Source organism: Portunus trituberculatus, chromosome 17 (assembly GCF_017591435.1).
Source record: "Portunus trituberculatus isolate SZX2019 chromosome 17, ASM1759143v1, whole genome shotgun sequence".
Lineage (NCBI taxonomy): Eukaryota > Metazoa > Arthropoda > Malacostraca > Decapoda > Portunidae > Portunus > Portunus trituberculatus.
The window spans coordinates 11,129,997-11,146,648 of record NC_059271.1 but is presented as its reverse complement, the minus strand read 5'-3'; the positions used below and the strand labels follow the sequence as shown (position 1 = coordinate 11,146,648).

General features: G+C 39.4%; 2 protein-coding genes across 2 annotated transcripts in view; one reads left to right on the top strand and one right to left on the bottom strand.

Moving 5' to 3' along the window:
• The window catches only part of LOC123504859 (glutamate-gated chloride channel alpha-like), a 294,033-nt gene that overhangs the window by 65,231 nt on the left and 212,150 nt on the right, over positions 1-16,652 (top strand). The window lies entirely within an intron of this gene.
• LOC123504862 (Bardet-Biedl syndrome 5 protein homolog) overlaps positions 1-16,652 on the bottom strand; it is a 51,328-nt gene that overhangs the window by 9,863 nt on the left and 24,813 nt on the right. The window contains exon 4 of the mRNA XM_045255766.1: positions 7,112-7,213. Within this exon, the coding sequence (XP_045111701.1) occupies positions 7,112-7,213 (102 nt within the window). The remainder of the gene's footprint in view (positions 1-7,111; positions 7,214-16,652) is intronic.

The following is a 16,652-nucleotide window of genomic DNA, read 5'->3' as shown; positions in this document are numbered from 1 at the left end:
ACTAAGCGCCAAACTCGAGGATCGCGAAACTCGGATAGCGCTAAACTCGGGAGGGTACTGTACATATAACACATAAATAAATTCAACAATAAAGAACCCAACTTAATTCCTAACAATAATACTAATCCTATATGGAGGCAATGTGGAAAAAACAGGACGAGGGGAAGTGATACTTATGAGGTGTCGCAGTGGTGAAGTGCTGGGTGAGGTGGATCCCACGATAGTCCAAGAGGCGGTGTGTTCACTGGTTGAGGCCTTGACCTCGACTGACTTCCAGAAATCAGGGAGCTTGCTTAACATTTCCGCTTGAGTCGAATGGGGTCGCGTGAATCCAACTTTGGGACAGTAGCAGGGCTTCATGAGACGGTGACGTGGAGGGTTCATGAGATGGTGACATGGAAGGTTCATGAGACGGTGACATGGAAGGGGAGGTGGAGAGGTGGCGAACGAGGTAGCAAGCGGAGGTGATGGTAGTGGAGTATGTTACGGGCGGGCCGTAACAGCACCCTTTATTTTTTTACAATTTATTGTAAAAAAAACATTACAAACTTATTGTATCACTGTTGGTGTATGTTAGTGTGTTTGTCATGTGGCATTCATTGTATATATTGCATGGTTGTTGTATTCATGGCTGTTCAAAAATTTTATGACTATTCAGATGATAGCACAATAACCAACTGAAAGCTAGATGATGATGAAATGATAACATAATGAACCTACCACAACAATAACATGTTATATTGGGCTGAATCACAATTGCAAGTCAAGTCTTGGATGATAATAACATGATAAACATGGAAATAAGTCAATAAAGGTCTTGTTGGCCTCCCCTGTGGGCATGTAGCATAGTGTACATAATGGCCAAATGTGGCCCTGTTTCCATTGTCTTCCTCCAATTTTTGTTTTGTTTACTTACTTGAAGTGTAATTTGCTGCAATATTTTGTTGAACATGGCATGGTCGACCCATGAGTAATAGCTGTAGGAACTAGGGTCATATTCTTGGAGGAGTGGCAGAAGTTGGTGGTGTGACCATATTGTTCCCTCTGTATGATCCACGACCTAACAAACCACTTATGGGCCTTCCTTCCTGGCTTCTTCTTTTGTTGCTGGTCAAGGTTCAGCAGGTGGTTTAAATTGAGTTGAATCTTGAGGTTGTTGACCAGCAGACTATTCATTTCAAGTTCCTTCATGTAATACTCATCAGTATCTTGTTGGGGAGGCATAGGAAGGGACGTGTTGCATGAGATATGATGTTGTGATATTGGTGGATGCTGTTGTGGAACTGTGACTGCTATGTGTGGGCCCATAATTCATATATAGGCACGAATTCTGAAAAAAATGATAGTGTACTTGTGTTTCCGGGCAGCATTCAAGCAGATTAATTCAGGTGTCCTCCTGTGGTTGTCTGTTGTCATTAAACATCATATTGTTATCCTTGTACCTTTGAATAACATCTCATCTTTATCACAGTTGAGGTAGTAGACACTTGCCAAAACAATAACTTACTCCCAGAGAAATCTAATAGCACTAGTTCAAGAGCTGCTGTGAACCTTCCATTAATTAAGGCTAGTTGTGATTTCACTGAACATCTCCCTTTGTGTCTCACAACTCAAGGGGGCAGTCACAGCCTACCCTCTAAAGACAACTTTCCTTCACACAAAACTACATGCACTTACCACACATACACCCTTCTCTTGAAAATCAAAATTTAAAAGAAAAATGGGATGCCTCTCTTGATAATGACCCCAATTGCTTTGACACCTCCCTCAACTGTTTTTACATTAGCTTCTGCAACATTCATGGTCTTAGATCTAATTTTCAATCTGGAACACCATCTCTCCTCTACTAAACTTCATCTTTTCCTTACTGAAACACAACGGTCTGAGGCAACTGACAGTAGCCCCTTCTCTGTTACCTCCTACTTTCTCTATTCTCATTTTCGTTCCAAAGCTGGATGTTGTGTCTAAGTACACAATGACTTAACTTGCTCTCATGCCCACGCTCTTGAATCTTCCGAGTTTTCCACCATCTGGCTTCGACTTAACAGTCACTCAAACTAAATTAATCTGTGCTGTTTGTCTCTCCCCTAACTCTTCTGACTATAGTAAATTCTTTGACTACTTAACTTCCAAAGTGGAGCTCATTCTGTCCCTCTACCCTTTCACAGAGATTTCCATTCTTGGAGATTTCAATGTTCACCACCAGCTATGGCTTTCATCTCCTTCACTGACCATTTTGGTGAACTAGCCTTTGACTTTGTTATCCTCCATGACTTAGAGCAACTGGTGCAACACCCTACTCATATTCCTGATCGTCTTGGAGACACGGCCAACATTCTTGATCTCTTTCTCACCTCTAATCCTTTTGTTTATGCTGTCACCCTTTCATCTCTGTTGGGCTCCTCCGATCACAATCTCATCTCTGTATCTTGTCCTAATTCTCCAATCCCTCCACAGGATCCCTGAAAGCAAAGGTGCCTCTGGCATTTTGCCTCTGCCAGTAGGGGGAACCTGAGGAGGTATTATGCTGATTTTCCCTGGAATGTTTACTGCTTCAGTGTCAGAGACCCATCTCTTTGTGCTAAATGCATAACAGAGGTGATATTGTCTGGCATGGAGGCGTACATTCCTTATTCTCTTTCTCAACCTAAACCTTTTAAACCTTGGTTTAACTCGGCCTGTTCTCGTGCTATACATGATAGAGAGCTAGCCCACAAAAGGTACTTGAATCTTCTATCTCCTGAATCTCACGCACTTTATATCTCTTCCCGGAATCATGACAAGTCTGTTCTTCAACTTACCAAACACTCCTTCATAAGTAGAAAATGTCAAAATCTTTCAAACTCAAACTCGCCTCATGATTTCTGGCATCTACCAGAAACATCTCAAATAACTTCACTTCTTCATCTTTCCCTCTTTTATTTCATCCTGATGGCACCACTGCCATCTCTTCTATCTCTAAAGCTGAACTCTTCTCTCAAATCTTTGCTCACAACTCCACCTCGAATGATTCTGGGCTTGTCCCTCCCTCTCCTCCTCCCTTTGACTATTTCATGTCTACAATTAAAATTCTTCATCACGATGTTTTCCATGCCCTCGCTGGCCTAAACCCTTGGAAGGCTTATGGTCCTGATGGGGTCCCACCTATTGTTGTCAAAAACTGTGCTTCCGTGCTTGCATCTTGCTTGGCCAAACTCTTCCAACTTTGTCTATCTACTTCTACCTTTCCTTCCTGCTAGAAGTTTGCCTACATTCAGCCTGTTCCTAAAATGGGTGACTGTTCTAATCCCTCAAACTACCATCCTATAGCTTTAATTTCTTGCTTGTCTAAAGATTTTTAATCTATCCTGAATAGGAAGATTCTCAAACATTTGTCACTTCACAATCTTCTATCTGATTGCCAGTATGGCTTCCGTCAAGGTCGCTCTACTGGTGATCTTCTGGCTTTCCTTACCGAGTCTTGGTCATCCTCTTTTAGAGATTTCGGTGAAACCTTTGCTGTAGTGTTAGACATATCAAAAGCTTTTGATAGAGTCTGGCATAAAGCTTTGATTTCAAAACTGCCCTCCTACAGCTTCTATCCTTCTCTCTGCATCTTTAGCTCAAGTTTTATTTCTGAGCGTTCTATTGCTGCTGTGGTAGACGGCCACTGTTCTCCTAAATCTATTAATAGTGGATTACCTCAGGGTTCTGTCCTGTCACCCACTCTCTTTCTATTATTCATTAATACCCTTCTTAACCAAACTTCTTGCCCTATCCACTCCTACGCTGATGATACCACCTTACATCTTTCCACGTCCTTTCAGAGATGACCAACTCTTCAGGAAGTCAACAGATCACGCAGGGACGCCACAGAACGCTTGACTTCTGATCTTTCTATGATTTCTGATTGGGGCAGAGAAAATCTAGTAGTTTTCAATGCCTCAAAAACTCAATTTCTCCATCTATCAACTCAACACAACCTTCCAGACAAATATCCCCTCTTCTTCAGTGACACTCAACTGTCTCCCTCTTCCACAATGAATATCCTTGGTCTGTCCTTTACTCATGATCTTAACTGGAAACTTCATATCTCATCTCTTACTAAAACAACTTCAATGAAGTTAGACATTTTGAAGCATCTCCGCCAATTTTTCTCGCCCCTCCAACTGCTTACTCTATATAGGGGCCTTATCCGCCCCTGTATGGAGTACTCTTCGCATGTTTTGGGAGGTTCCAGTCACAAAAGCTTTTTGTCTCATTAACTCCCCTCCTCTGACTAACTGTCTTCAGCCTCTTTCTCACTGCCGAAATGTTCCATCTCTTTCTATCTTTTATCACTATTTTCATGCTAACTATTCTACTGATCTTGCTAACTGCATGCCTCCCCTCCTGTGGCCTCGCTGCACAAGTCTTTCTTCTTCCTCTCATCCCTATTCTGTCCAACTTTATAATGCAAGAGTTAACCAGTACTTTCAATCATTCATACCTTTCACTGGTAAACTCTGGAACTCCCTCCCTGCATCTGTATTTCCGAATTCCTACAACTTGTCTTCTTTTAAGATGGAGGTATCGAGGCATTTGCTCCCTAATTTTAAGAGGGAGGTATCGAGGCATTTGCTCCCTAATTTTGGCTGATGCTTTTTCACTTTTTAGAGAGCCAGTACTTGAGTGGGCTTTTTTTATCTTTTCTTTTTTTTTTGCCCTTGGCTGGCCCTCTTCCCTACATAAAAAAAAAAAAAAAATGTGAATCGTGTGGCCATCGTGCCATTGTACTGTAAATTGCAAAAAATGATTGATAGCAACACAGTATATTGTTAGATGGTTGTTCTGTGGTCATTGTAATCTTAGTACGTAATATCATGTGCTCATGCTACAGCTATCGTATGACTATCTGGCGGCTGTCGTGAGACATGTGATTTATGGGTTATTGTGCAAAAAAATGCAATTTATGCTCAGTCACATGGTGTTTGTCTTTCATCGTGTTGTATGGGACACGGGCTTAAGGGATAAAAGATGGAAGAGACTAAAAGGGCATAGCACAACAGCATGACAAATATAATAAAACCTCAAAGATCCAGAGGAAGCCAGAGAAAACACATTCAGTGAGCCGAGTGACAGGCTGACAAAGAGAAAGGGAACTTCTCTAACTACTCTAACATCTGGTTCTTAATAAAAATCACTGATATCAACACTGAAACTGTTGCAGCTTTACCGATTACAAGCTTGACTGAAGTATGAAGTGAAAATTATTTATGAGAAGATTAAGTACAATATTCAGAATAGTACTTAAAAAACTACATCATCATACAGGTAGCATATTCACAGAGAAGATGTATGGGAGCAAAAAATAAATAAGAAATGGGAAAGGAAGACCAAACATGAGGGAGATCCCTAAATGGATTGAAAAATACAGGCAATCCCTGCTTAACAAAGGGGTTATGTTTCTAAAAAACCCTTCATTAAGTGAAACTTTGTTAAGCGAATCGATTATAACAAGTTTAACCCCTGACTTGAACTTCCATTGAGAGTAAACAAAGCGAGAGTGCATCATAGTACAATGAAAGGTTTAATGAAAGTAAAAATTATGAAGTTAAACATTTAGGCAGTTTAATTTAAGTCATTATAATGTACACTAATGTATGTATGTACGTAACTTTATAATGTTGATGATCTTAAATTTATGAATGGAGGGAGAGTGAAATGGGAAAGACACTAACTGGGAACCTGTGGAATGTAAACAAAGGGCGCATCATTGTACCGCATACAAAACTTATGTACCACATTTCCACAAGGCTTTCCATTTTATCCATTGTAGTCATGAGTTCAGGTGGTTCTTTTAGCTTGCAAGGAAGATACGATCTCACCAGCCTTTTTAATAGAGTCTGCTGACTTGAAAATAGTAGAGACAGTAGGTGGAGTCAAGATGGTGGCGAGCAATGTATTAGTTTTCTCGCCTCTCTCATGTCTGTGAATAATATCCAGCTTCATTTTGAGAGTAAGAGACTTCCTGGTCTTCTTAGCAACGCTAGGCGACATTGCAGGGCATTTTGGTGGCATGTAGAGCAAGGGAAGACGAGCTGCTGCTGATGCTGTTATTGTTTTGAACAGGGAGAGTGAGTGGTGCGCATTTTGTCCATGAGAGGCTCTGGTGTATTCAAAAGCCTGTCGGTTTGTGTGATATGGCGGAGCTTTCAAACTTGGAAAAAATTACCTGGGTAAAACTCCGTTTTATCCAGGTTTGGTGTTCATTAAACGAGCAGATGTTAGTAAAATGGAACCTTCTTTGTAGCGAAATTTTGTTGTGTGAACCTTCATTAAGTGGGGGTTGCCTGTATATACATTAGGTAATTCTTTTTCAGTAAGGTGAGGTTGATGCCTGTTCTACAGTAGAGACTCAATACTTTAACTTAATTAGTTCTAAATGGCTGTTTGAGTATCAAAAAGTTCAACTACTGATACCTATAAATCAGGTAGTTTGTTATGACCTTAGCAAATCCTGAAGTTTACAAAAATTTTAATGTAAACCTTTTTTTATAATTTTAATTTGTACTTACCATAAGTGAAGGCTAGTGATGGATAACGTAGAAGAGGAGGGGAGAAGGGTGGGGAGGAGGAGGAGGAAAGTTATTCGTTGGAGGACGAGTCTCTATCCATGAAAATGTTTGGTAACTCATCTCATGGTGTGATTCTTGTGAACTCACTAGTGGAGGGCTTAAGCTCACTAACACTTGTGCTCTCACTAGATTCTTTATTTTCACTACTAATAAGGCACTTTGGTCCCATTTTAAGTTTCTAAATGAAAAACTACAGACAACGCAAGAGAATGTTATTGTTCTCATGACCGCAGTGGGACAACTGGCAGTGGTGGGTAGAAAAAGACCAGGAGCCTTTGTTTATAATGGTACAACCATGTGTGTGGATGTTTGAGTAACAGGTATTTTTTCGAGAACCAAGTTGAACTTTTGCATTTGAGTATTGAAAAGTTTTACTTCAAAGGTGTTTGAGTATTGAGTCTTCACTGTGCTTGGTCTGACACTCAAATCTAAGGCCTCAATTGTGGGCTACTACACTGTCTTACATGAATATAAAACAACTGTCCCCACACAACACACCTGGCATCTCTACTTACAGATGCAATTTGTAGATATGGCAGAGATATATTGAATAACTCATTCATGTTGGCAAACCACACCAAACGCACATTGGTGATGACAAATGTTCCCAAGTTGCCCTGAAAATGAGTGGAGTGTTATCAGGGTTGCCTAAAATTATACTTAACTGTGCTAAGGAAAAAATACATAATGTGAAAAAAAATTAACTTCCAATCTAAAATTGTGTGAAATATGTTCTAATAATGAATAAGTTACTTGAAATGCACACTCTGTCCTCAATTCATATGAATCATAGCAGATTATAGTTAGACCTCATTCAATATGGGTGTAGCTAGTTTCTTCCATAAGTGAGGGTTGGCATCATCTACTATACCATAAACCATCTTTGAATGTCTTCCGTCTCTTCAATATTCTACTCAAGAGTAATGTTGGGCTGGTTATCCTTGTCCATTTTTCCTGTCCTTGAACTATGTTTTTTTTTTCTTTTTTTTCTGGGACATTGAGACATTTTAATCAAAACAACCATGAAACACTGTTTGTTGCTACCATAACTACAGCATTAATCTGTTTTCTCTACCATAACTACAGCATTAATCTGTTTTCTCTACCATAACTACAGCATTAATCTGTTTTCTCTGCCATAACTACAGCATTAATCTGTTTTCTATGTCTAATGTGGTTATAGTCACCAAAATATATTTCCAGCTGTCCTCTTTGGATATGTTAAATAGCTGCCCTGAAAAATGCTTTCATAGCCAACCCCTTATATGAGTTTACAATTTGAGTGGATATACTTAGATGTAGAAGAGGAGCAGTAAGCAGTATGTGCTGAAACAACATTTTGTAAAAATACTATCAAATAATAGAAATTTTGTTACTACTGTACACACTCCACAGTAAATGAGTGAAGAGATAAGAGGGAGAACAATGGCACACTAAAGTGGTTTGGCAATATTGAGAAAATGAAGACTAAGGAGTGAGAAGAAGAAAGTGAATGTGTCTGAAATATTATGATCCTATGTATCAGGAAAAGAAGAGCATTTTGGAGAGAGGAAAGATGGGATAGATGAATATACATGTGAGGTGGAGTAAGTGGAAATAGACTCCTTGAACTGGCAAGGAGGAAGTACTTGATTATGAAGAAGTGGAGGCTCTTCTGTTATGGTCAGCCTTGTGGGATGTCCTCAGAGGGAATATAGTGTCAGAGAAATGAATAAATAACACTTATAGGAGAGATGTGAAAAATATAGCTTCCCTCATAGAAGGGTGGAAGCACACAAGGAATATTCATGATTTTAAGAAAAAGCACACAACACACACAATTAGGTAAATACAATTAGGTAAACACACACACACACACACACACTGAGCAACATGGCGGCCGTGAACTCGAAAGATGAATCAGACTTCACAGGATTTCAAGGAATAATGGAGAAGAGCGCTTATGTGAAGAAAATTCTGGAGTTGGAAGGTAAAATTGAAAAACTGTTTGAAAAGTATGGGGGCCTGGAAACGAGTTATGACAATGTAAAGAAAGACTGTGCCGACATGAAGAAGGAAAATGAAGCACTGAAAGAGGAAGTTAAGCTAATTAAAGTGAATTGCGAAAAATGTGGAGAATCTCTAGGAAAAGTGATGGAGAAGCAGGCTGAATGGAAAAAGTCAGGAAGTGGAAAGAAAGGAGGTAAATTACAAAGTTGCAAGTCTGGAAAAGGAAATCAAAGAGTCTGGGAGAAAACTTTGGGCCTTGCTGAAATTATAGATCAACAGATCATAGAAGAGAAGATTGCTGAGAAAATGGTGAAGGTTATTAAATCAAATGAGACATTGGTGAGGGAAACTGTAGACAAAAAGAGATGTGTGGTGATATTTGGTGTGGAGGAGGATAAGACACCGAGTAAAATGGAGAGAGAAAAACATAAAAAGGTGATAAATAATATCATTAATGTGGTGCAGGAGGAGGAAAAGACCTAGTACAAGAAATAGAGGACTTCCATAGAATTGGAAAGTTCACAAGAGAAGGTATGAGGCCAATAAGAATCAAACTTAAGTCACAAAAGGATGTAGATGAATTGGTGGAGAAGTCATGGAGGCTAGCCCAGCAGGAAACAACAAGGAAGATTTGGTTGAGAAGAGATCTCGGTGAAAAGGAAAGAGAAATGTTAAATGAGTTGAGAAAGGAGGCTTTGAAAAAAATGAAGAGAGGACAGAAGAGGAGAAGAAAGAGTTTTTCTGGAGAATCTTGGATATGAGACTGAGGAAGTGGTTCATAACCCAGAAAAGTACAGCAAGAAAGGACTAAAGAAACTTACGTATGAGCGGAATGTAATGTATTCCAACATAAATGGAGTGATATCGGGATTTTAGAACTCAACGATTACTTGAGGGACAAGAACCCAGATATTGTGGGTCTTACTGAAACAAAACTGAGAGAGGAGAAGACCTGATGATGGTTGGAGAAGGGAAATATAATGTTTGGAAAAGAAATAGAGTAGGTAAGATGGGAGGAGGAGTGATGTTGCTGGTTAAAAAAGATATAAAGGTGGATCAAGTGAAAGAAGGTATGGGAAAGGCAGAAGTGCTAAAGATCAGAGCAGAAACTAATGAAGGAAAAAGAGGCACTACATAGTGGTGTACGTACCACCTAAGACAAATGCATGGTCAGTACAGGAATATGAAGAAATGATAAGTGATACAGGAACATGTCTGGAAGAAATGTTGGGTGGCTGTGAACGAACTATAATGATGGGAGATTTTAATTGTAAAGAGGTGTGTTGGGAGGACTGGTCAATGGAAGGATCAGAGACAACATGGGGAAATACACTATTGACACTGGCAATGGAAAATGTGTTAACTCAGTGGGTCAAAGAAGATACTAGGTTTGGAGGAGAGGGAGCATCGTCAAGACTGGACTTGGTCTTTAGTACAGAGCCAATGGTCATTGAGGAGATGAGGGTGGAGTGCCCTTTAGCAAAGAGTGATCATGCAGTTTTGGAGTTCAAGGTGATAGACGAAGAGAAATCTAGAAGAAATGAAGAATATAAAGTGGGAAGATGGAATTATGCCAAGACAGATTTTGGAAACCTAAAGAAATTCTTTCAAGAGACAAATTGGATGAAATTCAAGAGTGCTAAGGAGCAAATGAAAAGTGGAAGGAATTTATAAAAATATACAAAGAAGGTGAGAAAAATTTGTACCAATAAGACAACATAGAGAAGTTGGAAAGCAGGACTGGTTTAACGATAGATGTGAAAAGGCTAGAACAAGAAAAGAGGATGCATGGAAGAGGTGGAGAAGGAAAAGACGGATTAAGCAGTGGGAAAGTTACAAAAGAGCAAGAAATGAATATGTGTTGATTAGAAGAGAAGAAAGAAAGAAACAAGAAAAGGATATAATTGATAAATGTAAAGACCAACCAAGGCTTTTTACAGACATGTGAACAACAACATCAAAAATAGAGAAAGTATTGAAAGTTTAGAAGTAAATGGAGTATGCAGTGAAGATCCCAGGAAATGGCAGAGGCTATGAATGGATGCTTTCGGAAGGTATTCACAAAGGAGACTGCTTTTGACAAACCACTGGTAATGGAACAGAAAGGGATTATGAAGGAGTTTCAAGTAACTGTGGAGGAGATCAAGAACATGATGGGGAGTTTAGAAGTGAGAAAAGCTGTGGGACCTGATGGGGTATCAGGATGGATTTTAAGAGAATGCAGGAGCAACTGGCAGAAAAAGTTTGTGAAGTAATTGATGCCTCATTAAGGGAAGGTGTAGTGCCCCAAGACTGGAAAAGAGCTAACATTGTCCCAATCTATAAATCAGGTAACAAGAGAGACCCATTGAACTATAGACCAGTGTCACTTACAAGTGTGGTAGCTAAGATGTGTGAGAGGGTGGTGAAGAATAGATGGACAGACTTCTTGGAGAAAAATGACATACTTTGTGAGTGTCAATTTGGTTTTAGAAAAGGGCGTTCATGCACGACAAACCTGATATGTTACTATTCGAGGGTGATAGATGTAATACAGGAAAGAGATGGTTGGGCTGATGGAATATATCTGGATTTAAAAAAGGCCTTTGATAAGGTACCACACCGGAGACTGATCTGGAAACTTGAAATGGTAGGAGGAGTGCATGGCAGTTTACTAAAATGGATGGAAGACTTTTGGTAGGAAGAGAAATGAGAACAATAATTAAGGACAGACCATCAGAATGGGGATTGGTGGAGAGTGGAGTTCCACAGGGATCAGTGTTGGCACCAGTAATGTTCGCGGTCTACATAAATGACATGGTGGATGGGGTGTCCAGTTATGTGAGCCTATTTGCAGACGATGCAAAATTGTTAAGAAAAGTGAGATGTGACAAAGATTGCGAACTACTCCAGGAAGACTTGGACAGAATATGGAAATGGAGCTGTACATGGCAAATGGAGTTCAACACGACAAAATGCAAGAAAATAGAGTTTGGCAAGAGTGAAAGAAGAATCAGGAGTATGTACAAGATAGGAAATGAAGACATAAAACCAGTCATGAAGAAAAAGACCTTGGGGTGACAATTACCAATGACCTATCGCCAGAGAGACATATAAACAAAATAATTGGAGAAGTATTGAACTTATTGAGGAACATAAGAGTGGCGTTCGTATATTTAGATGAAGAAATGATGAAGAAAATAATTACTGCAATGATAAGACCGAGGCTTGAATATGCAACAATACAGTGGGCTCGAACTTAAAGAAACACATAAGGAAACTAGAGAAAGTACAGAGGGCTGCAACGAAAATGGTGCCTGACTTAAGAGATTTGACTTATGAAGACAGACTGAAAAGAATGCAACTTCCGACCCTGGAAAACAGAAGAGAAAGGGAGACCTGATAGCAATATACAGAGTGATGATTGGCATGGAAAAATGGATAGGGAAGATCTGTGTATGTGGAATGAAAGAATGTCGAGAGGGCATGGGAAAAACTAAAATGGCCACTTATAGGAGAGATGTGAAAAATATAGCTTCCCTCATAGAAGGGTGGAAGCATGGAATAGTTTAGACGTGGAAGTGGTCAACGCAAGGAATATTCATGATTTTAAGAAAAAGCTGGACATTAATAGATATGGAGACGGGACAACACGAGCATAGCTCTTTTCCCGTATGTTACAATTAGGTAAATACAATTAGGTAAATACACACACACACACACACACACACACACACACACACACACACACACACACACACACACACACACACACACACACATACATGCTATGGAAAATTAAAAACATACCTAGTTGGTTTATAGGGAAAAGTACTGGATTGGATAACAGACTTCTTAAAGGACAGAGGAATGAAAACAGTGATAAAAGGTGAAGAATCAAAATGGTGCAGTGTTGTAAGTGGAGTTCCACAGGAAATGGTTCTGGCCCCAGTAATATTCATAATGTATATTAGTGATATGGTTGATGAGGTGGACAGTTTCTTAAGTTTATTTGCAGATGATGTAAAGTTACTGAAACAAGTGGAAAATGACATGGATTGTGAAATGCTACAAAAAGAGAATAAGATACATGGGTGGAGTAAGAAATGGGAAATGGAATTTAATGCAAAAAAAGTACAGTGATGGAACTAGGGAAAAGCAAAAGAAGACTGATGAGATCTTACACTATGGGATGGGTAGAAATTCTGAAAATAAAAAAGGAGAAATAATAATTTATCACTGGAAAAACATCTGAACAACATATGAAAACATACGAGTTATAAAAAGCTTTTGATAAAGTCCCGCACAGAAGACTTCTTTAGAAACTAGAGTACATAGGAGGACTGCGTGGAACCTTGCTCGAATGGACAAGAGATTACTTGAAAGATAGGGAAATGAGAACTGTGATTAGAGATACATAGTCATCTTGGGGTAAAGTAACTAGTGGAGTGCCACAAGAGTCAATGTTAGCTCCCATTATGTTTCAAGTTTATGTAAACGACATTCACATTGGGATAAACATTTATATAAATTTATTCACTGATGATGCAAAGTTGCTAAGAGTTATCAAAACCAGAGAGGACTGTATACTGTTGCAGGAAGATTTAAACAAGATCTATGAATGGAGCAAGAAGTGGAAATTGGAGTTTAATGCCAAGAAATGCCACAAAAATTTAACTAGGAAAGAGTAAGAGAAGACCAGCATGGAACTATTTGATGGGGGAGGAGCAAATAATGAAGACTAAAGAGGAAAAAGATCTTGGAGTGATCATACAAGAAAATCTGAGCCCTGATAAACACACAAGCAAGATATTTGGACTATCATATAAGATGTTGACTAATATAAGAGTGGCATTTCATTACATGGATAAAGATATGATGAAAAAAATCATCACAAGCATGATATGCCCAAGGCTGGAATATGCAGCAGTGGTATGGTCTCCGAGCTCTAAAAAGGATATAAGAAAATTGGAAAGGATACAGAAGATTGCTACTAAGATGGTGCCGGAATTAAAGAACCTCACATATGAAGAATGACTGAAAGAAATGGGACTGCCAACCTTACAAGATAGAAGAGTATGGGAGACCTAATAACAATGTATAAGATAGTAAATGATATTGAAAAAATAGACAAAGAAGACCTGGTGCTGTTGACGGAAGAAGATGGAAGGACAAGAGGACATGAAAAGAAGATCAGGATAAGGCAGTGTGTGAAGGATATTGGAAGATACAGTTTTCCACACAGAATGGTGGAAAAATGGAATACATTGGATAATGGAATTGTTACAGGACATAGTGTGCATAACTTTAAAGAAAAACTAGATAAATGGAGATATGGAGACAGGACATTATGAGCCCCACTCAAACCCTGTACAATACAACTAGGTAAATACACACACACACACACACACACACACACACACACACACACACACACACACACACACACACACACACACACACACACACACACACTGCCCCAAGACTGGAAAAGAGCTAACATTGTCCCAATTTATAAATCAGGTAACAAGAGAGACCCATTGAACTATAGACCAGTGTCACTTACAAGTGTGGTAGCTAAGATGTGTGAGAGGGTGGTGAAGAATAGATGGACAGACTTCTTGGAGAAAAATGACATACTTTGTGAGTGTCAATTTGGTTTTAGAAAAGGGCGTTCATGCACGACAAACCTGATATGTTACTATTCGAGGGTGATAGATGTAATACAGGAAAGAGATGGTTGGGCTGATGGAATATATCTGGATTTAAAAAAGGCCTTTGATAAGGTACCACACCGGAGACTGATCTGGAAACTTGAAATGGTAGGAGGAGTGCATGGCAGTTTACTAAAATGGATGGAAGACTTTTGGTAGGAAGAGAAATGAGAACAATAATTAAGGACAGACCATCAGAATGGGGCTTGGTGGAGAGTGGAGTTCCACAGGGATCAGTGTTGGCACCAGTAATGTTTGCAGTCTACATAAATGACATGGTGGATGGGGTGTCCAGTTATGTGAGCCTATTTGCAGACGATGCAAAATTGTTAAGAAAAGTGAGATGTGACAAAGATTGCGAATTACTCCAGGAAGACTTGGACAGAATATGGAAATGGAGCTGTACATGGCAAATGGAGTTCAACACGACAAAATGCAAGAAATTAGAGTTTGGCAAGAGTGAAAGAAGAATCAGGAGTATGTACAAGATTGGAAATGAAGACATAAAAACCAGTCATGAAGAAAAAGACCTTGGGGTGACAATTACCAATGACCTATCGCCAGAGAGACATATAAACAAAATAATTGGAGAAGTATTGAACTTATTGAGGAACATAAGAGTGGCGTTCGTATATTTAGATGAAGAAATGATGAAGAAAATAATTACTGCAATGATAAGACCAAGGCTTGAATATGCAACAATACAGTGGGCTCCGAACTTAAAGAAACACATAAGGAAACTAGAGAAAGTACAGAGGGCTGCAACAAAATGGTGCCTGACTTAAGAGATTTGACTTATGAAGACAGACTGAACAGAATGCAACTTCCGACCCTGGAAAACAGAAGAGAAAGGGAGACCTGATAGCAATATACAGAGTGATGATTGGCATGGAAAAAATGGATAGGGAAGATCTGTGTATGTGGAATGAAAGAATGTCGAGAGGGCATGGGAAAAACTAAAATGGCCACTTATAGGAGAGATGTGAAAAAATATAGCTTCCCTCATAGAAGGGTGGAAGCATGGAATAGTTTAGACGTGGAAGTGGTCAACGCAAGGAATATTCATGATTTTAAGAAAAAGCTGGACATTAGTAGATATGGAGACGGGACAGTTTGAGCATAGCTCTTTTCCCGTATGTTACAATTAGGTAAATATAATTAGGTAAATGCACACACACACACACAGCGTCGCTGTCGCTGAGAGAGGATGGCTTGTCTCCGGCTGCGGACAGGAAGAAGGAAAATACCTATGGTGTTACAGGGCCCGGGTAACTCTAAGTTAGTGTCCTGTTAATGTCCTACTGTCGCTTAGTGTTGAAAGTGAGGGATATGGAGAGTGATCCCTGAGAGGAGAGTGTGGGCGGTGATTGTTCTGGCCGTAATCAGCTGACGATAACAAAAATGGCATCTAGACAAACTAGAGACTTTGAAGGTTTTATTACTACGCCAAAAGGACTGCAGAAACTTGATATGGATGCAAGAATCCAGGCACTGGAAAGTAAGTTCCTAAACATTTTGTCAATAGAAAAAAAACTGGATAGAGTTCTAGCCGAGAATGATTCGTTCAAAAAAGAGATCTATTTGTTAACGTTAGCGAATAAAGAGCTATTGAAGGAAAAAGTAGAGATGGAGAAAGAAAACCAACAACTAAGGAAACAATGTGAAGAGATGAAGGCTAAACTCATGGAAATGAGATAAAAATATCCGAAGGGGACTTGAGGAAGGAGGAATGCCTTAATCTAATTGATACCAGGATGAAAGAAGTGAACCATGAACATCAGGAGGTACAAAGATCGTTTAGGGAGATAGTAAAAAAGCAGGAAGAGGAAAATAAAGGGATTATGCAGATGGAAATGGTAAAGGCACTAAAGGAAAATGAGTATGTGGTGAGAGATATTGCTGAAAAGAAAAAAATGTGTGATCATAATAGGATTGCGGGAGGAAACTAACAAGAACTGGCAGGACAGGAGGGATAAGGAAAATGACAGGATTAAGTCTTTACTGAACAAGATCTCTGTGGAAGAAGAGGACCTATATGCTGAGGTAGAAGAAAGTGTGAGATTGGGAGCTTTTGAGGAAGGCAAGAATAGACCATTAAAATTGAAATTAAAATCTCAGGTGGCAGCGGAGGCCTTGTTGAGGAGGGCTTGGAAACTTAAGGACTCTGAGGAAACCAAAACAATTTACATAAGAAGAAATATGTCACAAGATGAGCGAATGAAAATGAAGGAGCTTGTAACTGAAGTGAAGGAGAGGAATGACGAAAGAACAGAGGAGGAAAAGACCAAGTTTTTTTGGAGGATGAGAAATGGGAGACTAAAGAAGTGGTGGATAAAACAGACGGAATAGGCATTACATGGAAGAATGAGACTAG